At 33.5% G+C, this 15,749-nt stretch overlaps 2 protein-coding genes across 2 annotated transcripts; both read left to right on the top strand.

Moving 5' to 3' along the window:
• The first annotated feature begins 8,201 nt into the window (after positions 1 to 8,201).
• LOC114419927 (probable protein phosphatase 2C 13) lies at positions 8,202 to 10,836 on the top strand. The gene is made up of 2 exons (XM_028385746.1): positions 8,202 to 8,530; positions 9,094 to 10,836. The coding sequence occupies exons 1-2, from the start codon at positions 8,369 to 8,371 to the stop codon at positions 10,090 to 10,092; spliced, it is 1,161 nt and encodes a 386-aa protein (XP_028241547.1). The 5' UTR covers positions 8,202 to 8,368; the 3' UTR covers positions 10,093 to 10,836.
• Positions 10,837 to 12,079: 1,243 nt separating this feature from the next.
• On the top strand, positions 12,080 to 14,983 carry LOC114419928 (leghemoglobin reductase). Its single transcript, XM_028385747.1, has 2 exons — positions 12,080 to 12,394; positions 13,464 to 14,983. The coding sequence occupies exons 1-2, from the start codon at positions 12,143 to 12,145 to the stop codon at positions 14,712 to 14,714; spliced, it is 1,503 nt and encodes a 500-aa protein (XP_028241548.1). The 5' UTR covers positions 12,080 to 12,142; the 3' UTR covers positions 14,715 to 14,983.
• The last annotated feature ends 766 nt before the right edge of the window (positions 14,984 to 15,749 follow it).

The following is a 15,749-nucleotide window of genomic DNA, read 5'->3' on the forward strand; positions in this document are numbered from 1 at the left end:
AGATAGGTTAAAAGATAAAAAAAATTATAAATACAATCATCAACTTTAATTTAAGATCATGATTTAAATATTATAAGAGGAATAGAGTGTTTCCTGATTTATTTTGATTTGTGAAACTATGTCATGCAATCACTTTAGAAATGATTAAATATGCTTTGTATTGTGACTGAAAAACAAATTCAAGTTCAAGGCTCAATTGAACAAAAAAAATTAGGATACTATTCAAAAAAGATAAATAATTCATGAATTTAATTAAAAAAATTCAAGTATATGTAGGTAGTATTCTCATTATACAGGTTAGTATTACATTAACAATGTGAGAATACTCTCTTTAGAACTTACAAGGATGCAAAGGTGGTTGTTGCTTTGTGCACCAAGTATATTGCTTGTGCACCCAGCAATATTATGATATTCTAAAAATATTCCCATGTGTTCTTCTTTGTTGGTTCGTCGCATTCTTTCATTCTCGTGAGGGGAGAGGTTTGTTGTGTCCTCCTTGATTGAGGTGAAAGTCTTACGGAGGTACGTCGGCAAGTGGTGGTTGTGGTAGTGGTTGATGTGATTGTTAACGGCGTAGGTAAGTTGACTTGTCTTTGATAGTTTTTTGTGTGTTTAAAACTTAAGGATTATGAATTCGTAAGTTATATAATATTTACAGATTGATAATTCGTAAGTTTTATATAACTTACGGATTAACAATTTGTAGGTAACATACGGATTAATAATTCATAAGTTACTTATGGATTGTCAATTCGTAAGATAATTTTTTGTTTTTTAAAGAATTGTTTTAATGTTTATTTTAAATGTAATTAGTATTATTATTTTAAATATTATTAAATAAGTATAGTTTGATGATTAATTTGTAAGTATTTATTTTTATATTTTGGAATTGGTATTAATTCTAAAATAATTTAGACTTATAAGTTATTTGAGTCGTTGTGCCTTAAAATTGGTTATTTTTAGTACTTTTAATTTGATTAATTATAATTAAGTTCAATAATATTATTTATTTTAGTATAAATGGTTAGGTTATCAATTTTTATGTATTATATAGTTATGAATTTTAAGAAGAAAAATTTGATTTTATTGGTTTTTTAATATATGTGATTATCAATTTTAATGTTTTATATTATTAAATGCAATAAAAAATAAAAAAATTGTGTGTTAGGGGTCATTTGTTTGTCATTGAAATTTTTTAATGTTTTGTTAAGATGGACGAAGATCTGCTATAGTCCACTACACGACATCACATTTGCTACGATAAATGTCTCGCAGCCACGATAGTCGAACATATGCCCTTTGACATTGTATTGTCTCAACTCTTTCTTCATCTACACTAACTGCAAGCAATTCAACTAACAGCACGGAAAAGTCTTGAAGCTATGGAAAGCTCTTGTGATGGGCAAATGAAGCAACGATGCCACATCATCGAGGGTGATAGTCACCTCCCCTATAGGATGATGGAAATTATTAGTTTCCTTATATCACCTCTCCGCAAAAGCTGATATAAGTCTTTGATCGCTAATGTCCAAGGAACATGCAATCAGAGGACTTAATCATGTGGCAATGACTAAGTCTTCAATCTCTGGAGCAAGTCTGTCAAATTTCTCAACCTTCCTTCCATGGGAGGATAACTTCAACTCAAGATGTTCTTGGAAAAAAAAATTAAATCATTTCAACGATAATAACAAATACTTCTTCTTCCAAACAGTCATTGCAAGATGATGAACATAGTAAATCAGAACTAATGTGTCGTGGGACCTGCCTGAAAAATCCTCGACATCAGGAACTACATCATCAACAGTTACTTCTTCAGGTTGTTCATGGACCTCGTCAGTTGCATGATCCACGTGCTGAACATCACTAGCAATAGGAGCAGCTTTCCGTTGCCCACGTGCAAATGGTGTGGGTCTTTGCCGTTGAGAAGTTTCATCCGAATCACAATTTACTTCTCTCTTCAGGGCTCTTCCAATAACTCTGTCTAAAGTCCAACTCAAACATCTAGTTCTAACCATAACCTGCACATTTAAACAATCATAACAACTAAAGTCATCATTCAAGCAATATTACAATCAATTACTATTTTGTAATCCTTAAATTAAAAAATATATTTTTAGAATTACTTTTTTATTACTTTTATAAATTCTAAATGTATATGGAATTTTTTTTTCAAATATATAAACTTCACAACAATAATGAAGTAAATTTAAATTAATGACCAAAATGTAAGTACAATTTTGGTTTTCATTTCTAACAAATGATTATTTCATTTTTTAACAAATTAATAACACAACAACTTTTAATTGGGGTGAGTTTTTATTTCACACCTGAATCTAGTTTAAGATAATACTTGTTTATAATGTAATGATTATTTCATTTTTTAACAAATTAATAATGAGTATCGTGGCTCAGCGTCCTCTAGCACGAGGTTCTTTAAAGTCATTCACCTAGTCATCTACTCTCATGAACATAAGGTTTGAGATCATCACAATATTCAAACACAAATAACACAGGGAGTGAGTTATCACATTTTTAAAAAAAGTACAAATAAACAAAGACATGATCAAAATAAATTATAAAAGAATTTATAACTTAATACAATCTATGTCATTTCACCACTTTATCATTTAAAATTTATTTTTCAATCACCAATCACATTACACATGAATCACACACTCGGGTCAAGACATAATAATACTTATCAATTTCATAATAAACAATTTACAGACATTATGTAACAATTATACTAAGGCTCAAACCTATATGCAATGTGATACCATGTTAGTGAAAAATCACACTGGAACGCTTAGGAGTACATAACAAGACATACCATACAATATGTATGTCAGGTCACTCTCACTAAATAAATCATAAGGTGAATCATATATGATCAATATAGACTTAAATAAGCACTCAAACCCCTTAAATAATTTCACATAATCATATAAAAATAATTTCAATACAATAAATAACCCAAAATAAATCACAATTTAATTCTCAAAGAATTTTTAGACGTATTCATTCTAACTCACTCTTGATATCCCTTGTGGACTAGAGTGAAGTGCTAGTGCCATATTAATTAAGAAATATACTCAAGAAGTTAAATTATGTGAAATGACAATATGAAGTAGTTGGGATATTAACCGGAAATTTTTTAATGCTGAAGTCAGATTCATTATTAAAGTCTGATTGGTGAAGACTGAAATCAAAGCTGCTGAGCTCTGACACCCCAATCCATCAAATTTTTTATTGTGGACTCCACCAAGCATTCTGCATTATAGCATTTTTTATTTTTTAATATTTTCTTCTCTTATAGAAAAATTGTTGGGTGACATCTTATTTTATTCGATTGCAGCACAAGAACAATAAGGTTAATTTTGAGTTAGGGACTAAAGCTCAAGCATATGGAGATATTCAATTAATGCCTTTTGTAGATTATTATAGTTTGATTTCTTTGAAGACAACTGCAATTTGCATTATGGGGGTAAGTTGATTAAGATGTTATGCAAAGAATATATTATTGAGTTAACTGCTTACTGCCTTTAGATGGAATGGTATTATAAAGTTCTATTAGTCTTTTTCAGTAACCAATATTTTATAATATATCAGTACAAAGAAATAAAGAAAATGTAGTAGAACGTGGAAATAATATACAAGGGAGAAGATGCACTAATAGATGCGGTGGGTGAAGATAAAGGGAGTGTCGGAAGGAGAACATTAATGAAAATAAGCATGGAAATAATGTGGAGCTCTAAATTTTAGGGAACTTGGTAGCATACTAGTAATGGAGAATGGTACTGTGGTATTTCTCTTTTATACCATGTTAAAATTATAGGGTTTAAGTATAAAGGAGGAATAGGAATACTCAAAATAATAAACTTATATTCAAATTGTTGTGAAGGATGTGACACCAAAAAAACAAAACACTAATTCCTGTAACATACTCAATGTATTCTAATTTATAAAGACCCAATAACGATATTCTGAGCTATTCTCTAGTATTCTAACAACCTTTTTTTTCTGTGATAGTGTCATTTTTATCTGTTGATCAAATCACGAAGTTGGCTGTAACTATTTTCAAGGCCATAATGATACAACAATTTTTATTATCTATTCAAATATATCATTTAAAAATTGTGGTGGCACTGGGTTCTCTCCTTTTTGTCTTTACTTTCTATGAGTTACTTAATAAGCTCTTATTTATCAAAATTGCAGACAAAAATCATCCCTTCTAAATACATCATGAAAACAGATGATGATGCCTTTGTAATTAAAATAACACAATAATCACAACAACTTTTTAACAAATTAATAACACAATAACATCATGTAATTAAAATAAAAACTCACCCCAGACTTATGTCAAGTGGAACTTAAATAGGCATAATAAACAAGTATTATCTTAAACTAGATTCAGGTGTATTTGTAAAAGAACTTAATTTCTATCATTGCATTATTTCTATCATATGTTTAGCCTGTTATATATGTCCCTATTGAATAAAAAAAAGAATTGTTTTATTATTTTTTTTTCGATCTCTTTTAATGTAAGATCACCTTTATTTGATTTATTTTTTAATATTATTCTTAGCTCTTTAAATTAGAAGATGTTGCAATGGGCATATGGATCGAACAGTTCAAGAATGGTGGTAAAGATGTGCATTATGAAAATGATGAGAGGTTTTACAATGCTCGATGTGGATCAAATTATGTACTTGCCCATTATCAAAGTCCGAGGATGGTGCTATGCCTTTGGGAGAAATTGCAGAAAGAACACCAGCCAGTATGTTGTGAGTAAGACATTTATGTTTTTGAGTTGTAACTGTTGATTCTGAGGTTTGAGCATTTTTAAATGTTTAGGTTATATGTTAGTTACTACTAATCATCTTACACGTATTTTGTATCCTATTGTTCATTGATTTATTCATTCGTTAATATAATCATTTCAGTAGAAAGAATTAGCTAAACGCTTGAAATTTTGTTGCATGAAAATACCTGAAATATATTTTCCGCTAACTAGTGGCATTCTAGTGCTGAACAACAGTAAGATGAAAACATTGTGTTGTACTAACTATTAGGCTAATTGATGCTTTTATCTCAAATTATTACGAATGTTTCATTTAGTCTCCCATTTTTAAAAAGCTGTAATTTAGTTTTTGTATTTTTTTTTTCATTTCCCATGCAGTCCCTTTGTCTGTTAGTTTTGTCCCACAAGTGTTGTTTTTGTTTACTTTATGGTCCCTCTACCACTACTTTTCCATTTGCCATTAAGTCCTTCTAAATGACACAAGTTTGTCAATTGGTACCGTATTTTTTTAGAGCTGCATAAGTACTTAACGTACAAAACAAATGGAAGCCTGGCCTAACACTATAGGGACTACTTTGGAAACAAAAAAAAAGGATTAAATAATTTCTAAAAATGGAGGACCAAATAAGAAAATCATAATATTTTAAGGAACCAAAAACATGATTTAGCCTAACTTTTATAGCCCAAAGCACCAATCTATCCTAGTCAGAATACCAGCAGCAACAAACTGTTCATTTGTATACTTAAACAATAGCCAAATGCTGAGCTGGAGTTTCTCAATTCCTACGAGATAATCTATTAGTATTTGATGTGCCATCCCAGTTATTCACAACTACACATATATTTATGCTTCTGCCATCTATGAGGATTTTTTTTCGGTTAGTTATTTGGTTAGTATACACAATTGTACTTGTAAGTTATAATATATACTACTGTGGCATGTATAAATACTACTATATTATGCACCAAAACCTTGAGGCTGTAATATTTAGTGTAAGTATACTAGAATACGCCACCCTTTACATTGTATCAGATTGAATTTTACAAGTGAGGCTTAGTTAGCAAGTTGAGCTGTGTAAGCAGACTAGACTTTATACGCAAGGTGGAAGTTCAATTATTGTTGTTGTACGTTTTACGTGTATCAAGCATTTAAAAAGTGTAGGTATTAAGTATTCACTGAGGTTCTTGTTTTCACTCTGGACCTGATTATCTTTTCCTTCACCTTAAATAATTTGTATTTTTTTTTATATATAAGAAAAATAGGGATCTCAAAAGAACACAAGAGGATGCTTAGAAAGTAACTCCACATTAACTGTTGCCTCTTATTAAAGAAAGTGTAAATGATTATAAAAATGAAAAGTTGGGACAGGTTTTGGCTTTTAACAGTTGGTAACTAGTGGGTACAGTCAGTAGCAAAATGGAACTACTCGTACGCAACCAGATTATGACTAAGCGTACCACTAACGGAAAGATATTTTATGAATAATATTCGACTAGGATTGAAATTGAAGCTATACATAGATAATAGCAATAAAAGTCAAAAGAAGACTTAGTTTTTGAGCAACCATGCATTGAATTTGAACATAGTGTGGGAAAACGGGGAGCAATTCCTTGTTCTTGGTAGCCAATACGTTAATACCTTATTTCGTATATTTGGAAGACAAGCTATGATTGATAAGTCCAACATATTTGCCCTTTCCCCCCACCATTAATTTGTGGTATTACTCAATGAGTACTCATGGCTAATAATTGAATTTACCTTCACAAATGAGAAAACTATAATGGCTATTAAAAAATTTACATTGTCAATTAATTAGAAATTATTTTTAATATAACTTTAAAAATAATTATTATATAAACTAACAAATTTATTAAAAATATTGATTTATAATTGGATATAAAGTGTATGTATCATTATTTATTCAAATTATAAAACTTGAATTTACTATTGAAAGGTTTGACAAGATCCAGCAACTCAATGATAAGCTATAAATATTTGTGTGTACATGTGATGAGCCTTTCTTTGCGTTAATTGCACAAAACTGTCAAATTTGACGTATACAGTTCGGCTTTAAATTTTAAGGATCATAAATAGAATTGACATTTGGATAGGGGATACGATGATAAAGATATGATGAAAGATGTGTCGAAGATCTAACACCAGCTGCGATGCAAGTTTGATTCAATAAACTTTTATACAGAAATGTTTAACGTACCCCCTTAACACCTCTAAAATATAAATGTATTTTCCTCCAAAGATTATCAAAGCATGAAACTTGGTTCCTTCTTTTATTTCGAATGCATCTATACAAGTCACTCATCACTATTTTTATATTACTTTAGTCTTCACTAAATGATAAAATTATGGTATATATCAAACATTAGTACACATGCAAGTTGGAATTCCAACAATGCTCAACCATTATTACGTCACTTCGAATTCTATAGTTAGTTTATTTAGGCATGTATTGTTAATATAAAAGTTTTTACATTAGTAATTAATTAAAAATTATTATGATATAATTTTTAAGATATTTATTATAAAAATAAATCAATTAGTTATATATGATAATTTGTGATTGAATAATATTAACACATATATTATTTATTCTTCTAAGAAATCATAAGAACCATTCAAGTATAATGTACAAGAGATTGTTTTATTAAGTGACGATGCATTAATAATTTTCCTTTCACTTGTTCTGGCATGAATTTTAATTTAATTAATAAGTAATCAGGAAATAACTAATAATGGCATAAAAATTGAATGAATTTGACAAAGAAAAGCATTATATGTAAATATAATAAGTGTTAGTATATATTTTAAATACTTAATACATTTGTTATTATTAGATGAAGCTCATATTGAATAATGAAATGATGTAAATATACATCATGCATCTTATTCAATGGCTCTTATGTTCTATTTAAAGCACATCACATAAATTTTAGTATCATACAATAATAAGAACACGTTACAAAGATTATAATCACAACTTCTTTCGTGTTAATAATCATTGGAATATTTTACATGCATCCATAATAGCCACTACTTTTGGTTTTTGTTCTCTTGAGGTGGTTGTTAGTTATTCCCTACTCACTTATCAGTCAACGCAAAGGAACAATTACTTATACGCAACCTCAACCTTGAACAGTACATGGACTGGCACAAGCATAGCCGCAAAGTTAAAACTTAACAAATTGCATCAATTAATCAAAAATCACGAACCGGAACTACGTGGAAGAGGCGTGACGCTCTTTTTCTCGCGTCACAAATATACCCTTTCATTCGAAGTGTCGAAAGAGAGAAAATAAACACGATATGACACAGCCTTTAAGGGGCATTGTTGGGTTTTCAACCCACGCGCACCAACGTGCTTATAAGAGCGTCGGGATTTAGCACCCTTTAAGTATGTGCACAGAATTAACACAGAGAGAGAAATAAAAGAGAAACCCTAATTTTGTTACTGTTATTCTTCTTCAAAGAAAACCCCAAATTTGAACGCTTCAAATTCAATTCAGGAAACCCTAGTGACTAATCTCGTTGCGAAACGGCGATTGAAGATGATCGTGAGCCAGAAGGTGGTAGCGGAAGCGGAAATTATCTGTCAGCAGAACATTCCGATGTTGGACGTGAAGTATCATATTTGCGTGGCGCAAGAACACAACGTGAAGGTTGAGGTTTCTCCCAAATCATCTTCACCTTCTGTTCCGATCTTTGGCCAAGTATGTTTTTCCTCTTAACTAATCTTTACTGTAACGTCTCGCTTTGATTCCATGTGTTTTTGTTCTTTTTTTCCTTTTGGGTTTGCTTTCAATTGGGGTTATTAGTGGTTTGATTTGGTTGAAGGAATTAGTTTTTAATCCTTTTAGGTTAGTTTATTGTCAAATCTGAATCGGGTCTGTAAATTTGGTTTTGTTTCTTCGATTGATAAATGTGAGGAAGATCCAATACTCCTCTAGTGTTTGCTGAGTTTATGAATCTGAATTTCGGAAGTACAATTTGGAATTGAGTGTTTATTTATTTATTGCCTTTAACCTAGGTTGCTCATGTATTGTATATTATCACCTCTCCTGTACAAAGAGGAGGGTGGAATTTTGATGAAATTTATTCGCTAGATGAAATTAGTTAAAATAGCTTGCTATGATCTTTAGTAATTTCGTGCTGGTAGGCCTTATGAGTTTGATGATGATCAGGTTCATGTTTTTTCTGTTTGTTTTTTCTTTAACACTTTTGAGTTGATCAATTTATTTTTGATGTGCTGACTTTTGTGTTTCATGTGTGTTAGGCAGTGAGTTGCTCCGAGATCATTAAAGATTCCATTTTGGAGGCCCCTGCGATGAATCTTGTCCCAAATGTGCGTTCTGGTAGCTATGCTGAGATGGGACCGCGGGTTTCTATGGATGACGAACACATCTGTATTGATGACCTAGGTGCTCAACTTGGATTTGTGTTCAAGTGCCCGATACCGAGTGCATTTTATGCAGTTTTTGATGGTCATGGAGGGCCTGATGCAGCTGCTTTTGTTAAGAGGAATGCTATGCGATTGTTTTTTGAAGATGCAGACATGCTGCAGTCATATGATGCTGATGCGTTTTTTCTACAGAAGTTGGAGGATTCCCATCGGAGAGCTTTTCTACGGGCAGATCTTGCCTTGGCTGATGAACAAACTGTTAGTAGTTCTTGTGGGACTACTGCATTGACTGCCCTTGTGCTTGGAAGACATTTGCTTGTTGCTAATGCTGGTGACTGTCGAGCAGTTCTTTGCCGGAGAGGTGTGGCTGTTGAGATGTCTAACGATCACAGGCCAAGTTATCTACCTGAGCAGAGGAGGGTGGAAGAGTTAGGTGGGTTCATTGATGATGGATATCTCAATGGCTATCTTTCAGTAACTCGAGCCCTTGGGGATTGGGACTTGAAATTTCCACTTGGTGCTGCATCCCCTCTTACTGCGGAGCCGGATGTACGGCTGGTTACATTGACTGAGGATGACGAGTTCTTGATCATTGGATGTGATGGGATTTGGGATGTAATGTCTAGCCAAGTTGCAGTTAGTCTTGTTCGTCGAGGATTAAGAAGGCATGATGACCCACAGCAATGTGCCAGAGAGCTAGTCAAGGAAGCATTGCGCCTAAATACATCAGATAATCTCACTGTGATTGTCGTATACTTGTCGCCCATTGAAAGCATTGTTGAATCATGTCCACCCCAAAGGCGAAGATTCAAAACTTGCAGTCTGTCTGAAGAAGCCCGTAATAGGTTGAAGAGCTTAATTGAGGGAAATTGATTGTAAATGCAATTCTTGTGTTTGATAAATGTTCCTTTCATAAAAAAATTAATCTGTTTTTTGGCTGTTTCAGAGAGCTAAAAAGCAGCCAGCAGTTTTGTAGTGATAGAAAAGGGATATTTGGTGAGGGGGTAGAGGGTCTTTAGACCTATTTAATTGGGAGGTATTTTCTGGGTTACGTACTTACGTTGGTATATGTAGAGACAATTGTTAGCTAATTTTGGCGGATTAGATTCGGTCCCCACCACGGCCGTTCCCATTTTACATTGTTGATGCCTCTGTAAATAAGTTTGGGCTTCCTCACCCATTCTCCGGGGTGCATGCCACCAAAATTTAATTGTCATTTCCTATGTTTACTTCAATGAGGGGGTTGTCTGAGGCATACGATGGCCGAATGCATGGTTGAGTTTCTTGTTTGTTGTTCTCGGATCCTCCATGTTTTATGGATAGATATGCTTGGCCCATCTTATCACTGGTAGGGCCCATGTCATGGGACAACATCATCCTTTGGCATCATACAAGCTAAATCGCGTATCTTATGTGATGAATTTTTCCCCTTTGATAAAAAGGAGTGTGATTAGAAATATTATTTTTGGTTAGTGTCAGTTGTTTTGTCAGTTGCCCTTGGGCAACCAAATGCTCAGACTTTGGTAAGGTGTGTAAGGCCGTTATTTCGTTATCTAAATCTTTCAAACGTATGAATAGGGAAATTTGCTATTGTGGCATCCATGATCCCAGAAGTAAGAAGCTTCCAATCTACAACTCCATGGATCAAATGCCTTGTCTTTCAGATCCTAAATATATGGCAGAAATTTGTAACAATATGTAGATTTCCACTGTTGCTAAGCATTTTTCCCCCTCGCTGACTGTAACCATTAAACATCAATTACAAAACAGACTGTTAGTATTTCTTGAGTTCACTAAATAAAATAAAACTTGGTAAGCCTTGAGTTTAACGCGGTAGAATATTTACATTTCTATTGATATTGAATTTTACTTATAATTAAAGAAAGAGTCATGTAACTTATAACTGATTAATGAATATAGACTGAAGCAATGCTCCGCCAATAATGGTATTACTCTTACTATATCTATTTGATTAAGTATATGGTCCTCCAATGAGTTCGTCAACAAAACCTAAAGATACAACTACAAACAACTCCTTAAACACGTTTACAGTTTGATTCTTGATTTATGTATAGAGAAGATTTTGTCCGAGGAAAATAAAGTCTTTTCCACTCATTCCAATGTACTATTTGTTTAAATGGTAAACTCAAGTGATTGGTATTTAGTAAGATAATAGGTTTAATTGGTCAATCTCCAAATCCAACTTACCATGATATTTTTTTGTCTGAATTTTCCGTAATTTGAATTTTAATTGGAAAAGGAGAGGTGAACATACATCATTTACAATTTTGAAAATTAGTCTTGTCCAATAATTTTAAAATATAATTTTTTAAAGTATTTTTTTTATATTATGATAAAAATATTAAAAAATTATAAATAATTACTATACAAAGTTTTAAATAATTTTTTAATTTAAAAAAACAAAAGAGTATTAATTAAAGTAAAGAAATACAAATTAATAGAATAATAATACCTCACTTGCTTTTCTCGTAACATTAAAAAATCTCCATGCCTAATTTGAGTCCAACTTGTTCATCCAAAAAGTAAAATTATTATGTCAATGACATCTAACTCAATAGGTTAAATATGTGTGTGAATTATTGTAAACTCTCTAATACATCTTGGATCTATTGAAAAAAAATTCAAGGTTATCACAATCAAGATCAACGGTCCAAAGTAAAGGTTGAATTTGCATGTGAGAAACCAAAAACTAAAGAATAATTTGCCCCCCAAAAAAATAAAAATGGAGGGCTAGAATTGCATCAGCAATGATCTAAGGGCTGAGATGGAATGGAGATATAATAAGAGAAAACACTAATTATTAATTATTACCATGATGATATGACTGATGGTTATATAATAAAAAAAAAAGAGCATGCTGTGTGTTAGGTGGTGAGAAGAACGAATCGAAAAAAGAAAGATCATGGCGATGGCAAACTTGGCTCGACGGAAGGGTTACGCCGTCGTTTTGTCGTCGAGGTCGTCGCTTTGTCTGACAAGGTGGAGGGGGTTCGCGTCCGGATCTGACGAAAACGACGTCGTGGTCATCGGCGGCGGTCCCGGCGGCTACGTGGCGGCCATTAAAGCGGCGCAGCTGGGTCTGAAAACCACTTGCATCGAAAAACGTGGCACTCTCGGCGGTACCTGCCTCAACGTCGGATGCATCCCTTCCAAGGTTCATTTTCTTCAAACCGCTTTTCCTTTTCCCCTTTTTTTGTTTCTGCGTGTCTGGGATTCGAAATTCATTTTCTAGTTCGTTTAAATCTTGTGTTGTTTTATTTTTTTGGAGTTGTTTTGTTATGATAAGGCGGTGGTAGGAGAAAGTGATTGAGATATAGTTAAGTTGGTGAAGTATGAGCATGGCTTATCATTTGGATATTGTGTTTTATCAGCACTCTTGTATGTAGGAATTGAGTGCAAGTATTGGCTGATTTTATGTTTCTCCTGCACTATTTTTTTGGTGTGAATTAACAACATCAAAAATAAGGTCTCAAATGGAATATTATTGGCCGGAAGAGCGACATTATTGTTTAGCTTGCCTCTGCCTGTTAATATTTTGTACACTAAGGCACTGTTTGGATTAAATTCTCGGCGGGTACTTATAGGAAAAGAAAATAAAACGGTAAAATGAATTAAGTTTTTCCTTAAGTTAAAATACACTAAATTTTTACAGAAGCTCTCACATCTAACTTCTCCAAAAGCTGGGATGAATAAGTTGATTTTAACTTATAGAATAACTCAATTCATTTGAGTCTGTTTGCATAAGTAATTTGTTGAAGCTTTTTCATATTAGCTTCTCCAAAAGCTTATTTCTAGCTTATCGGGAAGCTTATTTAATTTTCTTTTCCTATAAGTGCTTATGGAGAAGTTTATCCAAACAGGGCATCAATTGCATTTCGTTCATTTTGTTTATTTAATTTTCCCTACTAAGTCTATTCATGTCTTGCTGCAAATTTTATTCCAATTTCTTGTCTTAAAATTTTCTGCATTAACTGCCATGATCTCCTTCATTTTGTATTTTAAAACAAATATGCTCTCATACGTAAAGTAAATGTTCTCTTCGAATAGTTTATGTTTGACTTAATTCAATGGCATTTGATCTATATGGCGTGGATCTCACGTAGTGGGAAAAGGTTATGGTTTTGTTGATGTTGTAATTCCATATATAATTTAAAAAAGAATAATGGATATAATATTCTAGAGACCCATGCACTCATTTACGGTACCTTCATATTTTGGTACAGGCACTTTTGCATTCTTCCCACATGTATCATGAGGCTAAACATGCATTTGCCAACCATGGGGTCAAGTTTTCATCTGTCGAGGTTGATTTGCCAGCCATGATGGCCCAAAAAGATAAAGCAGTTTCTAATCTTACCAAGGGTATTGAAGGTCTATTCAAGAAAAACAAGGTAAACTATGTCAAAGGTTATGGCAAATTAGTTTCACCATCTGAGGTCTCTGTGGACACCACTGAAGGTGGAAATACTGTTGTGAAAGGCAAGCATATTATAATTGCCACTGGCTCGGATGTGAAATCTCTGCCTGGGATCACTATTGATGAAAAGAAAGTTGTTTCATCAACGGGAGCTCTTGCTTTGACTGAAATCCCCAAGAGACTCATAGTCATTGGGGCAGGCTACATTGGGCTGGAAATGGGCTCAGTATGGGGCCGACTTGGCTCCGAGATAACAGTTGTTGAGTTTGCATCGGAGATTGTTCCAACCATGGATGCGGAGGTCCGGAAGCAGTTTCAGCGTTCTCTTGAGAAGCAAGGCATGAAATTCAAGCTGAAGACTAAGGTGGTTGGAGTTGATACTTCTGGGGATGGTGTGAAGCTAACTCTTGAACCAGCAGCTGGTGGTGATCAGACTACACTTGAAGCAGATGTTGTCCTGGTATCTGCTGGTAGGACCCCATTCACTGCCGAACTTGGGTTGGACAAGATAGGAGTTGAAACTGACAAGATTGGACGGATTTTGGTAAATGAAAGATTTGCCACAAATGTCTCTGGTGTTTATGCAATTGGAGATGTAATTCCAGGCCCAATGTTGGCACACAAGGCGGAAGAAGATGGTGTTGCTTGTGTTGAGTACATAGCTGGTAAGGTTGGTCATGTGGATTATGACAAAGTCCCTGGCGTTGTCTATACAATGCCCGAGGTTGCATCTGTTGGGAAGACAGAGGAGCAGGTGAAGGAACTTGGAGTTGAATACCGTGTTGGCAAGTTCCCATTCCTGGCTAATAGCAGAGCTAAGGCAATTGACAATGCTGAAGGACTGGTGAAGATATTGGCTGAAAAGGAGACAGACAAGATATTGGGAGTGCACATTATGGCGCCCAATGCAGGAGAGCTTATTCATGAAGCTGCAATAGCACTACAGTATGATGCATCAAGTGAGGACATTGCACGTGTGTGCCATGCACATCCAACAATGAGCGAGGCTGTGAAAGAAGCCGCAATGGCCACTTATGACAAGCCCATTCACATCTAAAGAGACGGTTGCTACTTTCTTCTTGTTATCATTTTTGTCCAAGAATTTTACAATGACTTGGAGATGATACCACCTCTGTTAAATTTAGATTCAGATTTTTAAATGCAAATTAGCCCCTTGTTTACTTGTTTGCATAATAAGAGGAATGGTTGTGTTGTTCTTATCCTTGTTGAATAATATATATATCTCCCCTTCTCTCTGGGACAATATTGTAATTCTGACAGGGTGAAGACAACTTAATGGAAGTGTGGGACGGTTTTGATTAAACACATTGTTGGGTATTTATAAATTATTTATCAATTAATTTCTTCTCATGAGCAGGAATTCTTGCATGAGCAGGACATTTACTGGCACAAACAAGATCGAGGACTCTTGGAGTAACTTTAAAAGAGTTCATTTTCATCATTCGTTTTTTCAAAATTTAATGGTTGTAAAGAGTTACCATTTCGATCAATAGATTTTAAAAAAATAAATGATGAGGATAAAGAGTTATTCTTGGATCATTAGATTTTAAAAAAGTAAATGATGAGGATAAAGAGTTATTCTTCTAGTTACTTTTGGAGTAATTTAATCACTAAGTAATAAAAAGGTGATGAAGCATGTTATCTTGAGTTCATGATTAGTTTTATGCATGAAGTATTTTACTCGTCTCCAAGTAATACACGGAAATTGAAATGTTTCACCGGAGTAAATTTCAATGCAACGAAAGCCATCATCATTGGATAAGATAAATAGAGTGATTGAATTGCTTTAAATAATCTGCAATAGCATTAGTAGAGGATTGGTATGTTATTACGATATCTTGTGGTTGAAACTAGATCAAAATTATGCTCCGGTATAACTTAAAGAGGAAAAATAAAATTCCGTGTAGATGCGCTACAAACCTCGTCCAGAGCCCAACTTAAATGCCCGTTAAATTTTAAAATAAGGACACGAGTACAAAAATTTGAATGCATTAAACTTGAGAAATTTCTTCAACACCTAACAATTAAAGTGAATTGGTCAAATTATGGTCCTTTACTTAAAATTAAAATA

This window comes from Glycine soja, chromosome 7 (genome assembly GCF_004193775.1).
Source record: "Glycine soja cultivar W05 chromosome 7, ASM419377v2, whole genome shotgun sequence".
NCBI lineage: Eukaryota > Viridiplantae > Streptophyta > Magnoliopsida > Fabales > Fabaceae > Glycine > Glycine soja.

Bases quoted from the DNA above. Each gene is read 5' to 3' on its own strand.
- LOC114419927 (XM_028385746.1), top strand. From the start codon at position 8,369: ATGATCGTGAGCCAGAAGGTGGTAGCGGAAGCGGAAATTATCTGTCAG. The intron at 8,531-9,093 runs GTATGTTTTTCC...CATGTGTGTTAG, and splicing joins CTGTTCCGATCTTTGGCCAA to GCAGTGAGTTGCTCCGAGAT.
- LOC114419928 (XM_028385747.1), top strand. From the start codon at position 12,143: ATGGCGATGGCAAACTTGGCTCGACGGAAGGGTTACGCCGTCGTTTTG. The intron at 12,395-13,463 runs GTTCATTTTCTT...ATTTTGGTACAG, and splicing joins TCGGATGCATCCCTTCCAAG to GCACTTTTGCATTCTTCCCA.